Here is a 15,289-nt window from a genome sequence, read left to right on the forward strand (position 1 = left end):
TAAAGAGGAATATGGGATTTTCTTCAGCACAAATTCCATATTTATTTGCATTAAACAATTCCTCTTCTTTGTTTGGTGCTTTCATTTTTTGATAAAGTGGAGTCATGCATTTTCTCCTGCCAACTCGCTGCTAGCGTGGATTTTTGTTTCTTATGGGAACAATCTGAGTTTGACACGTCACTTTTGATGAAATGTATGTGACCTGCAAATGCCTTGGATTTCTGGAAGCGTCACTCTTTAAATTGTTTGAGAATCCTTCCGACAGGCTGGAATTCAACTGCTGTGCTATTCGGGCTCTCCCCAAGGAAATTTTTTCTAGTCCTGTGAATTTTGTGCTTCCAGGGACGATGGTTCCCTTGTTACTYTGCTGAATGCTCCAGTTGGAGATAGCCTTGTATCACACGTGTCCTTTGTTGGGCTTCAGCATCCTGACTTCTCCCACTGAATGCATACGTGGTGTCCAAGAGGAATGGAGAGGAGCAAGTGCCTTGCTTTTGCTTGTATTAGTTTTGAGGGGAACTACTTCCCTGTACAGTTTTTAAAAATATTGACATGTACAAAATGAGCTCCCACTCTTCAGTCTTCACATTGAAGAATATAAAACATTTACAGTTAATATAGGAATGACACATTTATTTTTTCAGGATGCCTAGTTTGCCCCCAGTGAAAACAATTCAGAGTTCCAGGAGAGAACAGAAAATGCTTTAGTCTAAACTCATAGGCTCTTGCTATGCTGCATACATGGAAGGACTGATTTTCATGGTGCAGAACCCCCAAAAGGCAAGGCCTTGTCATGGAGCAGGTTTGTAAGCTGATAATGAAGTTAAAACAATTGCAGTATGTCGGCAAAACACTATCTGGTAGTATCCTTTATATTTGATAAAGGGGTTCTGAGTCTTGGGAGCAGTTATGTACCTAGGAGTGATGAAAAACTGTGTAATCTACCCATTAGATCTGAGGATTTTCCCAGTACCGTTGGGTGTGGCTTTCTGGAGCTGTGGAGTAAATTAGAGGCAGATCTGCTTTTAGATGTTYGCGGTAGGACACACAACTAAGACACACTGAACAGAGGCTGATGGGGTTATGGCCTTTCTCACTGTCCTTTGAGGTGGTGAAGGCTAACATGCCTGTGAGAGATCAAAAGCATAATCAGTGTGAGCAGCACGCTTCCCCAGGTCTGCTGGACATGTCTCCTTTCCATCTCTTTTTTTTCAAGACTGGAATGCTGATATTCCACTGTGTGCTCTCTGCTAATCTTTTTTTCATTTGTTTAATAGGTAGCTTGCAGTAAAATACAATCTTTTGCTTGCATGAACATATTCTGTGCTGGCTTATTTTCTACATGGATTTATAATTCTTTTGAGTGTGGCTGTTGGAGAAAAGTATAAGGGTACTTTCCAACACTGGAAAATTACTTCTAACTGAAACTGAACTTTATTTAGGATTCATGTTTGATGGGCAGGGGATTTCCTTAACTCAGTCCTGGGTGGGACTTAATACTTCAGATAATAAGAGAACTGATTGGATGGCAGAGAATTTTTCTTCAGTCTGAAATGAAGAATGTAACATGGTCTTGTTTGAAGGACAAGAACTCTGTGATTCCAGAGTTGCTTCCCTTCTGTTGCAGATATTCCTCATCAAGATCCCATTTAAACAATGAATGTCACTTTAACTCTGATTAAAAGTATATGCTTAGGTGTGATCCTGAATGACCATATCATGACTATTGGACTACAGACAAATAAAGAACCTGGACAAACACAGTCTGAAGATCATGTTAATTGTTCCAAATACTAAGGAACTAAACATAAAAAGAATTGTTTCTGTGTGCATCTCACAGTTAAATGGAATAGAAATGTATTGTTTTTCCTGTAATATTTTTTTTATATCACTGCATGTCTTAAAGTAGTTTATCATAGTATGTTAGATTCTGGTAGCTACAATCATCAAACATAAAAACACAGCTGCTAATGGGCACTGAGGAAAATGCTCAAAAGCAGCCTTGGATATTAGAAGCAATTTTAAAAGGAAAGAGCACCAAAACCCACTTTGGCTAGCCTCTGTTTATTTTAAAAAGTATTTCTTGTAACTGTCAGTATGTGGGTTTTGAAGATTCACCAGGGACTGGCACGGGAGACCACTGTTTAGCAGGTCATATGAGGGATGGCATGGCTGAGATTGCAGGGTTTGTACCTTCCTCTCTAAGGCACTGCACTGCAGTATGGATACTGAATATGCTCTCAAATTCTGTTTTGGAATTGAGCTGGACAGACTGTTTGTAGTGAACAGATTTTAGCTAGGACATTTTGTCCCTTTTTTATTTGGGAATTATGTGCAAACATTTTATATACAATTTTTTTTGATTCARAAATTTTGACAAACATTTTATATCACCATTAGGATGATCTTACTGGATAAAATCAGTTGTCTAGTCTGTATACTGTCTTGTCCAGTGTTCTGTATCTGGAGGCTGTCTGTATTGGATGTGTCAGGTGGCAGTTAAGGAAGCTCTGTAGCAGCATGGTCGGTTTGCCTGGGAGGCTTTTCCTGCCCCGTGAATGAGTTGGCAAATGTTTTGAGGCATAAAGGGCTTCTCTTCAGTGTCCGAGTATGTTTTAACGCATGGTGCTCCTTAACGTCACTGAGGCCTGGGGAATTGATTGCAGGAGTTCGAGCCGTGGGGCTGGTTAGACAAACAGAATTCCAGTATGAAAACTGGTGAATTTCTGAACGAAGACTTAATGCAGTTTCAGGATCTGCATCTGGCTTCGACTTCCCTATTTGAATGCTGCATTGTTACAGGCATGTTTTAAAGGTGGTTTTCCTCCTATAGAGTTGTGTGGAAGATGCACAAGAAGACTGTAATTCGGGAAGGTGCACCACTCTTTCTTGCATGCTATACCTGACATGGTGAATGGCCTTTGCTGAACTGTAAAATGAACACATTTTATTAGGGTGGATGAAAGAAGCTTAAATTTCTCTTAGTGTGGCTCTTGCAATTAGACTTGTGGTTGATGAAAGAAATCAGCAGTGTACTTTCTATGCATCTGTCTTAATCTTTTTTTCTTAATTTGCACACAAAATGAGTAGTATCTCTTATTAGCAAATAATTACTTGCAAATGCTATAAAGCAGTCTCATAGTATGAAGCTCTGCTTGTCATAAATATGTACCACACATTTACTGCCGTGTGTTGTTAAGAATAACTAAAATATTAGTCAAATGAACAAAATATTTTTATAGTATCACTTATTTAAAAATATGTTTGCTCAAATCAATTTATGATGGGTCTCATAGTTACCATGGGTTAGTGAAGTTCTGTTCTGTAGCTCAAGGGTGAAGCTGTGATTCCTGTGAAGACAGAGTTCCTATTGATTTCAGTGGAATCAAGATTTCATCTCCAGATTTAGTTTGCAGGCAGAATGGCCAGAAATGTACAGGTAATATGTGTTATTTTATAAATGCAAGCTTGGTTCTGAAAAATACTACAAAAAATCTATGAGAAGATTCGATCTTTGAATTGCTCCCAGCTATGACACTGTTAAGAGACTTTTTTTGTGGCTTATCTGATGTATCTCTTAGTGCAGCAGTTCTGGGAAATTAAGCTGTGTGAGTCTGTGGAGATGGCTGTCCCTGTCATGGTACTAATGTGCAAAGGAAATTACAGCAATTTTCTGCTTGTATTTTCAACTAGTGAAGGGCTTCCTCTTTTATCCATTTTCTGTTGACTGCAAGTGGATGCTTTACTTCCTCAAAAGAAAAAGTTCTCAAGATTACTCATTTGCCTTTGGAAATTACTTTTGTTTTCCTGTTAATGTTGTTCTAGACTTCATTTCTGAACAAGAGTGGTCTTGTCAGCGTGCAGAAAGCTCTGTATCTCTGCAGTGAGAACTTACATATCAGAAGACTGACAGAAGTTGAGCTCTGGTTTGAGTGAGCTACTTGGTTTGAATTTTTTCCTAAAGCACTAAGTGTAGGTAAAGAGAAGGGATAACTAATGAGAATGGTTCAGGAGCCCTGTTTTTTTTGTTTAAATAAATTTTGTCCAATTTCATCCATCTCCCTTAGAGAGATGTATTTCATGTGGTCTAACTTTTCCTTCATTGTGTAGATATTTGCATTCATAATGCGAACTCTTAAAGTAGTATTAGCATTTTTCCGAAGTGGGAAGAAGATGATTTGATAGGTATGGAATTCAAAGCTAAGTTCATTCCTGAAGAAGAACAAGTAAACAAATCAAAACAAAACAAAAAACCCTACTAAAACAGAAAAGTGAGGGCAGACTTTTAGTCCAAGTTATCTTGTCAGTGCCTCTTCTTATTAAGATTAAAAAAAAAAAAAACTTTAATAGACTTTTAATCATGTGTTACAAATAAAATTATAAAACTTAAGTAACTTGTTTTCTTTTGATGGGGGCTGCAAATGGGAAGCGTGTTACTTGATCCTTCAAACAGCTTGAAAACGCCCATTTTAGATCTTAACCGTGGTCAGGCAGAAGGGAGAACAGAGCACTTCCATTACTGACACAGTTTATAACCTGGAAACTCTCCCAATAGCAAAGTAAGAGTAGCCTTGTGCAATTTTCTACCTCTAGTCTATGTGCTGCCATTATCATAAGCCCTATGCTATGTTTTGCATGTGTGTGGTGCTTAAGTCCTGTCTGGCTGGGTTGTCTATAGCACGCTCAGTGTGGAGCGCCTCTTGAAGAGGCTGCCTGTTGCCTGGTGCATCTCAGTGAATGAGAAAAGGCATGAAGGGACTAGTTTAGATAACAGCATAAGTGTTCTAAAGGCAACTGTAACAGTGCAGAGCTGCTTCAATAGTCCGTGCCCATCGGGGGCACAGCAGTGGTGGTATTTCTTGGCTGTCAGTGCAGCAAATCAAACAACTTAGGGTAGTCACTGCCTGCAATGTCTTTGCAGGAAAGGTCGTTMGGGTTTTGTAACAAAAACTAGCAGGGGCTTGCACCAGCTTCTGGGGTGGTGTAGCTTTATATATTTGCTGTTCTCAGCTGTTAATAAACTGGAGTTTCATTGAATAGTTGTGTAATCATTTATGAAAGAATTCTTGCTTGTCTTTGTCTCTTTTGCTGTATAATAGTGGTAGTGTAACTTGTCAGGGAAAGTGCCTAAACTTTTAAAATATGGTGCTACTTGCAGAGCCCAATGATATTTATTCAACTATAGATTCAAATATATCTATTTGCTAATTCACATTTAAGTTTGAGACATACATTGCCATTTAGTTGCAGCTTTGCTTAGCCTCTCAAAATTGCTAAAAAATCTAGGATTTAGGTGCCCACTGTTTGGAAGCTAAGCTGCAAATGAGAAGTATAAAGGATAAGGAAGGTATCATAAAATGAACTGCATTAACTTATTTTGACAGCTGCAATTTTTGTTTAAATGTAATGTCATAATGGTCAATTTTACAGAGTTAATAATGTGTTTATAAAAGCCCTCACAGTAGCAGCTACGTTACATTTTCAATAAAAAGATGGATACAGTCTTTAAATGTTGAGGCATAAATCAGTGTTTATCATAGTCAGGAGTGACTTCCTTATAATTATTATGCGTTTGAAGAAAATAGGAAATATAATAGGTTACACAGTAATATAATACACTCCCTAGTAAGATTTTGTCAAAAGTTGACAAGATACCATTCTGTAAGATGCATGGATTAGTGAATTTTTAACATGCAGAATATTTTATTGCAGGATTCCCCCCCCCCCACATTCTGAACACAGAAAAGAAGCAACAAGGTCATTACGTTTGGTGAGATCCAGCTTCCCAGAAGATTTCAGAATAATTCATTCTCTATAAGGACATACTTCCTGTTATAAGGTTATCATGATTTTTAACTCGATGAAGGGAAATAAAATCCGATGAATATTAGCTAGTGGGCTAGTTACAGAACACAGTGTGGAGCACCAGCACATTGTGTCTCTCCACCTGTGTGGAAGCTTCTCTGGAATCCCGCTGTGAAAGCTGAGTGTGCTGAATTTGGAGGGTGTCCTGGCTTAAATCCTGCTTTCAAAGGAATGGTGGAAGGAAGCAACACCAAATTTGCATTGGCTGTCTATGCATTTTCCCAGGGACTGCCAGAAAATGAAGTTGTATTACTGGCATCAAGCCAGAAATGGCTGTCTCCTGTAGCTATATTCCTTCATTCCAAACAATGCAAATCTAGAAAAAAGACTGCCTGGGCTTTGTGTGGGATGCCTTCTTTGGGTTCGTAAGAGGAAAAAGGGAAAAGAGGAAAACAACTTCCTTAGATGTATGTATCAGACAATTTTCCTTGATATATGAACATCTTTCATTCCTGTGATGATTAAACACAAATGCTTAAATAGAGATTGAGGTGGAGGAATGGAAAGAATTTGAAGGGTGTTCAGAGTAAGCCTAGGTAATTGGATAGATCTGGTTAAGACTCGGTAAACTACTGGAGAGATGGATTCATTCGCTGGTAATTGATCCTCATCATACATCAGGGATGTAGCCACGCTGATAAACATTTGGAAATCATTAATGGAATTCTTGGTGTGTTTATTGCGTACTTGTAAACTGAAACCATTTTGGTGGCACTAGGAGAGCACAAGCTATGTGATTAAATCTCTTTATATGGACACATGGCATTCATCCCAAAGCAGTCTCTGATAAAGCATTTGGTTGCAATGGCGATAGTGGCCTCCTACATGCCTACATGGTGTCTAAGAGTCTGTTAGCCCCACAGCAGTCTTGAGAATGCTGCGCCAGACTGAAAATAGACATAAACTGTGTGACTTCATGTTTTTTAACTACATTTACAGCGTTGGTAATGCTAAGGCATAGACCTTTACATGTGTTTACTCAGTCTTGTAGGGAGTACCAGGGAGGTGGAACGCACACCCTTTTTTCCAGGCAGCAGATGAATAATACAATTTGCAATATGTGATGCAGGGAGTTGTTCAATAAGAATGAAATGAAGATAGAGAACACTTTTGTGTTGGTGTCACAGGTAATATAATAACCCTTTGTTGCTAAAGAGATGGATTAATATTATTTTAGAAGCTTGTATTAAATACATGTGTTCATCTTCTTCTCTCCCCCCCACCCCCCAACTTCAGTTGACATTTATGGAAAGCCAAGATTTGCCTAGTGTTTTGACACATGCCAGCCAGTCCAGCAAGCAACTGGAGGAACCGCAATGCTGCATTCATGCAGACATGACAATTCATTTGTGAGAACTGTCATAGCAGGTGTGGTGGAAGAGATCTAACTCTCCTCATAAAGGAACTGATGGAGATTGAAGTCTGTGCTGAAGACACTGTAAAAACTTTCAGGGCCAAAAATGCTAGGTAGCAGTCACAAAGCGTGCTTGCTTAAGCAAAGAATCCATAAGCCAGTACCGTTGGAGTTGTAAGCAGTGCTGGAATAGTAAGGATAACAGAGATAAGAGCTGGATTTATTGGTATGTGCAAAAGAAGTGTGCCTGATATCTTCATCTTCATAGAATTAGGTAGCACAGTTAGTCCTTAGAAAGGCTAGTGAGCAAAAAACCACTAGTTCAGTACATATTAACTGCAGAATGGTGATAGCTATATAGGCAAAATGAGAAATCTTCTCAAACGCTGCAGGTGTTCCATCACTGTTGACTGAATTTCTGCAGGGTAGGCTTCATGAAATAATGGTTCGCAAACTGAAATGTTTTTGAGTAGGTCTTAGCATGATAGTCTGACTGCTTGGTCAGGTATATCAGCCCTTATTGACTCTTTAAACCCTTTTAATACATCTGATGTAGTGAATACTATGCATTTTAGAAGCTGCTACTTTTGGCACTGGTATTTTGGTGAAATAATCTTAAAGTTTACAAAAGGAAAAAAATTGCAAATGAAGTAGCCAATGAAGGACTGATCTTCCATTTTGAGCTGAGCAGGGTTCTTGTAGAAATATCCTATAAATTTTCTTTTGATATGAGAAGGTTTCTAGAAAAACTATGGAAGAAGTGCATTTGCATTTTTGGATTGTTTCAAAATGTTACTTGCAGTGTTACGTCTCTGATTAAAGCTTAATTGAAGCTGGTAGAAAGATGTTTTCCAGAGGGGGATTCTTATGCTTGGATTTTTTTTTTCCCCCTGCTTTCCTGATCTGACAAAGGGTAAGGAGAAGTATTTTTTTTTTCTTTTTTTCCCTCACAGAACAAGAAAAGAAGTGTATTAAAAACAATGCATCAGGTTTACAAGGCACGGGGGAGTTCATGATGAGAACTTCAGTAGTCTGTTTCTCTGCATCATTTGTATTGATCTATGACTAGTCTGCATTTTCTCCCCCTTCTCCTTTCCTTTTGCACGCCTGCCCTCGGGAAACTACCTGCCCCTCACGGAGGTGAGGGATTCCCAAAGCCTTAATTTCGACTGAGCAACGTTTGGCTAGAAAGARAGAGGGATGGAATGAGGGAGGGATGTCAAATCTCATAGGTGATCTTTGCTATCCTCTTTAGACATAACTTGTTGCCTGGCTTTTCTCTGAAATAAAATAGTTGTTTTTGCAACTGAGTTTAGACAAAAGTATAAAGCTTCCCCTGCCCCCCAATGGAGTAGGAGGAGAAAAATGAGAAAATATGTAGTGAAAGTTAGATTTTCCTATCCCTAAAGCTGAAGGTCGGTATCTTTTTGTAGGAGAAACATGCTGCTCAATTCAATAAACATTATAAACTTGCATTTTTAAAAACTGAAATGTGTATACCTCTTTATTGACAATAGCCAGCTGAGAATGTAGGAATTTAAATTTTTACTGACTTGGGACTGTTTTTGAATGGTCAAGTCAACCCTTCTCACATCTGTTTTAGTCTACTGAAAATTTGTAGATGATGTATTGATTTTTAGACAATGATGTATTTTATTGAGAATGTTATAGGCATCACTTTCTGGATTATTCCGATTTTATCACAAGTTATGTATTTCTTTTTTTTCATTCTGAGATTTTTAGTTGATTTCTAGCTTATAATTTGGGGGTCTGCTGCAAATGCAGCTGAAGTTCCAGAATTTATTTCCTCGTATACTACTTCACAGGTCTGTTAGTGGTGCAGAATCGGGCGTTTCCTGTTTTATATTCTTTGTTAGCCTGCCCTCCGGTCCACAGTTTCTTTTTCACTGGACAGCTGCAGAGCTGAGAGAGCATCGGTGGCAATCTTATTCCCTTTCAGAGTAATCTGTTCTGGGGGCTGCCCCTCAGGTTTGGTGTCACCTCTCTGCAGAAGTCCAGTTCCTCGGCTGAAGGAACCACGTAGTCTGGCCCTCTGCACAGAGATGAGCTCTGCTGACTCAGAGAAAATCTTTAGGTGAGAGAGACTGTATCAGTTCTCCTAAACTTCTAATCCTGTAAAGTAATCCAATTAATATGCTGTGTGAGAAATGCTCAACCTTCAGAACTTGATGGGGGAGACTTGTTTCCATGCATGGCATTCGCATTTCTTTTTACATAGGAAGGTCTTGCTGCACTTTTTGATTTACTAACAGAATAAACTAACATGGATCAGAACAAACATTCAATGAAGGAAAGAGTTTAACTGGACAGTAAACTGTGTAGGGGTGTGAACATAACAAAATTACATCTTTTCTCTGTATCTGTGTGCTTTTCTGTTGATGAGTGAGGTTTTTTATGATCATTTATGTCTGTTACAGAATTACAGTTTGACAATTGGAACCACATCTAGAGCTTGGGAAGCACACTTTGTTGTAGTAAGTTCTTATTCAAAAGTTACGGTTTGCTATTAGTAATTGTATCATAATGATTTATTTTTATTTTTGGGTGGGGCAGAGAAATGAAGAGTTCTGGTCTTAAAATGGATTTGTAGCAGCATTATATAACTTTAAGTACAGTAATCAGCTGAAGAAAATCCTTAAACTCCTTTGGAAATTTCTAGCTGGATCTCATTTTCCCTGCCTAAGGAATAAATAGTTTAAATAAAGTAAATACATAAAACAGGCAGGTTGCTGTAACATGCTGTTAAGGGCTATTTCATTAGCAAAAGGGTAGGAGAAAATACTTAYGGTACAAATATAATTTTTGGCCATAAGCCTGAAAACAAATCTTGTATTACAAAGGCTGCTTCAAGCAAAAACCTGGCTCTTTGACCTATTGCTTAAATTCTACTGCAATCTGAATGTAAATTAATTGATTTTAGTTTAATATCTAGCAGAATAATCTGCTCTACATCCGTTAAACACTTTATGAACCGGTTTACCTGTTAGTGACTGCACAGGATTTAAAATAGGCAACATTTTCTTAAATGTTTAAATTGATCTTTTGAAAGAGGAGTTTAAAGGTCATTTGTGGCTTGATCATTATGCGCAGCAGTTCATGTCAGTGAGTTACATACATCAAGGAAGGCTGCACACTAATAGCCTTGTGTACTGTTCTACATAATGGTCTAAATGTATAGGATGCATATGCTTTTCTGTGCTCTTTGTCTGCCATTTTAACTACAATTAATATTTATCTTGCTTATGCACCAAAAGTGTGTGCCCTGGCTTTGCACCATTAGTGTAAAAATATATACCGTGTTGCTATTCAAAAATGTTTACATCTAATTATGGGTAGGCTGTTCCAAGTTTGCTACACAGATGTACTGTTTTGTCCACTTCAACAAAGGTAATCATCTGTCATATGTTTCTCTTTTCTGAGAAGAAAGCTAGAGTTACTTATTGTACTAAGCTCCTTGAAGTCTTTGTTTGTAAGCTAAATACTGTTCTTGCCGAGTAGCATTTTTAATTTGTGTGCTGTTACTGTGTCCAGCTAATTTTTATTATGTCATCTGTGTAATCTGTAGTAAGTGCTAGTTTGGAATTGAGATAATGTATACTATGTAATTTACTCAGAAAGTTGTATATGCTGTACTGTTCTAAAGGGGAGTACTGCTTTTTAGTTGCTTGATACACACAAAACGCTTATTTTTCTATTCTATTTCTCTTACACTTCTAGTGTGGTATCTTTATTTCTGTATTTTCTTGTTGGAAAAAAAAATCTTTTTGCCTCATCTGTATTGTAAGGTCGGAGACTGGTATTGTCTTGAAGGTCTTATTTTTAGGTGAATACAGTTGCTTTTGTGTAGTTATTGAGGAAAGTTTCAATCACACTTCAAGGTAAGAAACCGTAAGTTATCACCAGTAGGTCCTGAAAGAGCCTAGGCTCTCCTGTCTCCATGGTATCTTCAAGCCTAATAAAAGCCAATTTGAGTTTAGGGATATCAACACTCAATGAAACTGAGCTCTCACTGTGCAGTGTTGCTGTTTGAGACTTATATGTTAACTACAACGATAGTGAAATAGTGAAAATTACGCACACTTTCAGGTTAATTTTAGACAGCAGGTTAATTGTAAAATAGGCCTACTTTTTCTGAGTTTATCAGGATTATTTACGCTGTACTTAGAATGTAGCAGAATATGTGATGAAAAAGTGTGTAGACATAGGAATGTTCAAGCCTTTACCTTCTACTTTCATTTTTTCACTCTGCTTAGTCTGGCACTTTGACTCCTGGCTTACAGTAAAACTGTGACCATCTGTAATGGAAAGGTCTTCAACCAGTTGTTGTTTACAGATGATTTGCGTGGCAATACCTGATAATGATCCTTTTCCACCTTATTTCCTGCTAAAATGGTCCATGAATTTACCTCTGTATTTATTAAATTGTTCATATATGGAACCAAACCTTCTGTGCACCCTTGCATCTGTTGTATTGTAAAGCAGTCATTGCTTTCCTCTTGAGTATGACCCACGTGTTGCCTAATTGTGGTTCATTATTTCAGATGATACATATGCCATGTTTTCAGGACTATGTTTGCTGATAATGTGTGCTGCTTACTCCTCTTAAGCACTGAAATTAATTTGGATCAGAGTAAAGTAAGAAAATCATCAATATCAATACTCACTTGAAGGTACATATTACTTACTTTTTTTCTTCCATATTTCTTTCTTGTTGATGATTCATGGTGGTTCTTGACCTTGTATGAATGTATGTTTGAATTTACTGTCTAAATTAACCTGTATCTGGATTTGAACCCAATTTCAATCTTTAAATTCCTTCAGAAACACACCTCCTTTTCTTTGAGGAGCTGCAGAGATGTGCCCTAAATACTAGTTCTGCATCTTAAGGAAGACAGTAATGTTGAGGAAAAATAGAGGAGTTTTTATATAGAGCTATCCAATCTCTTGTCCTCTTTTGAAAACTGACCTGCTATTACATATTGTTTTGTTCCCTTGGTCCAACTCTTGCTGAAGTCAAGGTTAATGTAGTTCTTTGTTTAGATTAGGATCTTACTAAATAGAATGCATTCTTGTATGAAAAAGTATATATTCTAAAGAGCTCAGTGTATTGTAATGATCTTAGTCATTGAATAATCTTAAAGTCATTGTAGTTTTATGATTAAAAAAATGAAATGGTTTATCACTTTATCATGCTTTTTTCTTTGGCTGTGGGTAAAGAATTATTTTGAAATGTTTTAACTGTGTATTATTAATTATGTAGGAGATAAAAATTACTTTTATATATTGCTTAACACTTTCTGTCATCTAAGATTTTTGTGACTCTTTGTATTTCCCCTCTTGCAGTTACTCTTTGGTTTTTCTATTTCAGGCAAACAGTAGAAGGGCCTTTTCTTTTGTCCTATAAAATTTTGTTCATTTTTTTTTTTCAAGGTAGAAAGCAACTAAAAATTCCAACATCTCTTCTCTAATTTTTGTTCCTCAGAAAGGAGGTACAGTATGGTAAAACCATAAATACATACATTTTCTAAGACAGGTCATGTTTTTGAAAGCTGTGGCAATATTGGGGTCAGAGAAGAGAARAGAATTTGGGTGGATTTGGTTGCTTCTCACCTGGAAGATAGCCCAAAACACCTATTCCTTCCACTCCTTATGTGGTAAGGGAAAGCGTGTTGCAGAAGTCACTCCATCACTCCCCTCAAACGCCAAGATGGAAAGCAGGGAGATCTCAGTCAGACTGCCCAGCTTTGTCACAGACTTCCAGAAGTAATTCATTCCTCACTGGCCTCTCCTTGTCCGACCTTCTAATTTCTCAGCAGGAAGAAAAAGCTGGATTGCACTGGGTTACTCCCATCAAGCCCTCGGGTCTACGGGGGCAGTCCTCTTTGTTCCTGACCAGTTTTTGGACGGTTCGGCTGGGTATGYGAAGTGTTCGCCACGTTCGCCTCTTTCATTGGGTGTATAAGAGAATTCAAATAAGGAAGCGTGGTCAGGCAGCTATGTAGTATTCACTATGTTTTGGCTGTGCAACTTCTGTTATTTAAAAAGTGTTCCTTTAATAAGCTATCTAAAGATGATTGTATATTTTAGGCTGTTTATCTTTCTTAGTTTTGGATTCAAAGACATTTGTGCTAAGGATTGTATCTTTACATACCATATGTTCAGACAGTGTTTAGCAGGTAGGAGAGGCCAACAGAACACAAAAATCAGTGCATTGTCATCAGTCCAGTGCTGCAAAATGTTAATAATTGCGGAGAGTAAATCTTTGTAGCTGAAATGTGCACAAAGTCCACCATTATCTTTTGATATTCAGTCACGTTTAAGGGCAGGGATGTGTCAGTGGAAAGTATAATTGTAACTGCACTGTAATCATGTGATGTTTGTGAGCTGACTCTGGCGTGTGAAAAGCTCCCGTTTTCAGATTCAGTGATGATCCAGTGAACAAACAGTCATAGAATATTATTAAAGATTAGCTTATAGAAGTATCTTTCATATCTGAGTAGTCAGCATGACACCTATGAAACTGTAGTACAGCTTGCAGTGTGGAACCATCCTTTCCAGTATTGTTCTAAAATGAAGGCTTTTCCTATGAGAAAAGGGTTATGTTTTTAGATTTTTTTTTTTAACAGAGTGTTAGATTAGTAAAGTTACTTAAAAGAACTATCAAACTAGCAAGTTTCTTGAAAGGTTTCATGAACTGTGTGTGTTTCCCCCCCCCCCCCACTCTTGAGACTTGGGGCATTAGAGATTCTGCTGCATTGTTGTGCTATATTTCAGGGCATTAGCTACACAGCTTAGCTGGCATGGTTTGTTGTTGGCAACAAGGCTATCCAAAGGAGATGAATCATCCAATTTTATAGTCGTGAGCCTTGCAAGATCAAGAATGATTTTTTTTCTTTTTTCCTGGCAGAGAATTGTAAAACATGAGAAATGTAATGAGTAATGACTGTTCCTGACTATTTCACTTGAATGCAGATTGGTGTGTGTGTGTGTGTGTGTGTATATATATATATATATATATATTTAACAACAAATATTCTGGTATTTGTTTCTCTTCCTAAACTGACAGAGATATCAATAGGATTCATCCCATAATTAAAAAAAAAAAATTGTAAGAGAAGCCAAGCATACATTAACAGATTTTGTGTGGATATGTGTAGACCTGGTTAGGAATCTTGGTGGAAAGTGGTTTAGCTTTTCCTTTAGATTAGAGGGAAGGAAATCTGATGTAAGGGCTTGCAAGATAGTGGAGTCCAGACAACTGTGAAAAATTAAGTGCTGTCCTTTTTAGCTACAGAGCAGTTGTAAAGATCAGTGGTGGACTGGGTGTTAAGGATCCAGTCTACTTGTTGGTTAATGAATTTGGGGTCTTTGAAGTATAGTCCTTGTGGTCTCTTGGAAAATGCTGCAGATTAGTTCAGCTTTTGATTGACCCTCACCCCTGTATCCTGATCCTCAGTGTGCATACCCAGATTTCCATCTATAATTTGAGCATGAAGATGTTCTCCTCTCTCTGTAAATTGCCTGGAGAGGGATTGATCAAAAATATAAAGTGTGAATTAATTATTTGTTTTCCTGCTGATTTTGGCTGCTTCTGGGCCCTGCATAGGGGCCCAGAAGGTGTTTTAATTGAACCAGGCTTTTCTTGGTGATTTGCGTAGTCTGAATAGTTAAAATTATTCCTTTCATTATCCCACACTTGTTGGATTTCTTCTGAATAAGGTCCTTCTGCAGTCAAAATGTCACATCTTGTCCTAATCCATGATATAGGAGGCTATTGGAATTGTGACTGTTCTGTCTCCTGTCATGTTCTTCAGGTGAAACCTATACCCATCTTTATGAAGAAAAGAGTTATTCTTAGTTGTCTATGGCTCCTTTACACTATGCAGAGACAAATTAAGTGGGCTTCTGTAGTACTTGCAGAAGACCTCTCAGCCAAAAAACCCTCATCTTTTGCGCGAAGGTTGTGCCAACTTAGATTCCCTTGGGGCTGGCTTTATGTTCATCTCCTGTTCATGAACCCTGTGAGGTATTGTGTATGCTTTCAGAAGT

The 15,289-nt window shown here is 37.9% G+C and overlaps 1 protein-coding gene across 1 annotated transcript in view; it reads left to right on the forward strand.

The window, feature by feature from the left end:
* The first annotated feature begins 839 nt into the window (after positions 1 to 839).
* The window catches only part of RYR2 (ryanodine receptor 2), a 479,557-nt gene continuing 465,107 nt past the window's right edge, over positions 840 to 15,289 (forward strand). The window contains exons 1-3 of the mRNA XM_026085098.1: positions 840 to 1,038; positions 3,582 to 3,640; positions 9,658 to 9,714. Of these exons, the coding sequence (XP_025940883.1) occupies positions 840 to 1,038; positions 3,582 to 3,640; positions 9,658 to 9,714 (315 nt within the window). The remainder of the gene's footprint in view (positions 1,039 to 3,581; positions 3,641 to 9,657; positions 9,715 to 15,289) is intronic.

Source organism: Apteryx rowi, unplaced genomic scaffold, assembly GCF_003343035.1.
Source record: "Apteryx rowi isolate R43461 unplaced genomic scaffold, aptRow1 scaffold_66, whole genome shotgun sequence".
NCBI classification, from domain to species: domain Eukaryota; kingdom Metazoa; phylum Chordata; class Aves; order Apterygiformes; family Apterygidae; genus Apteryx; species Apteryx rowi.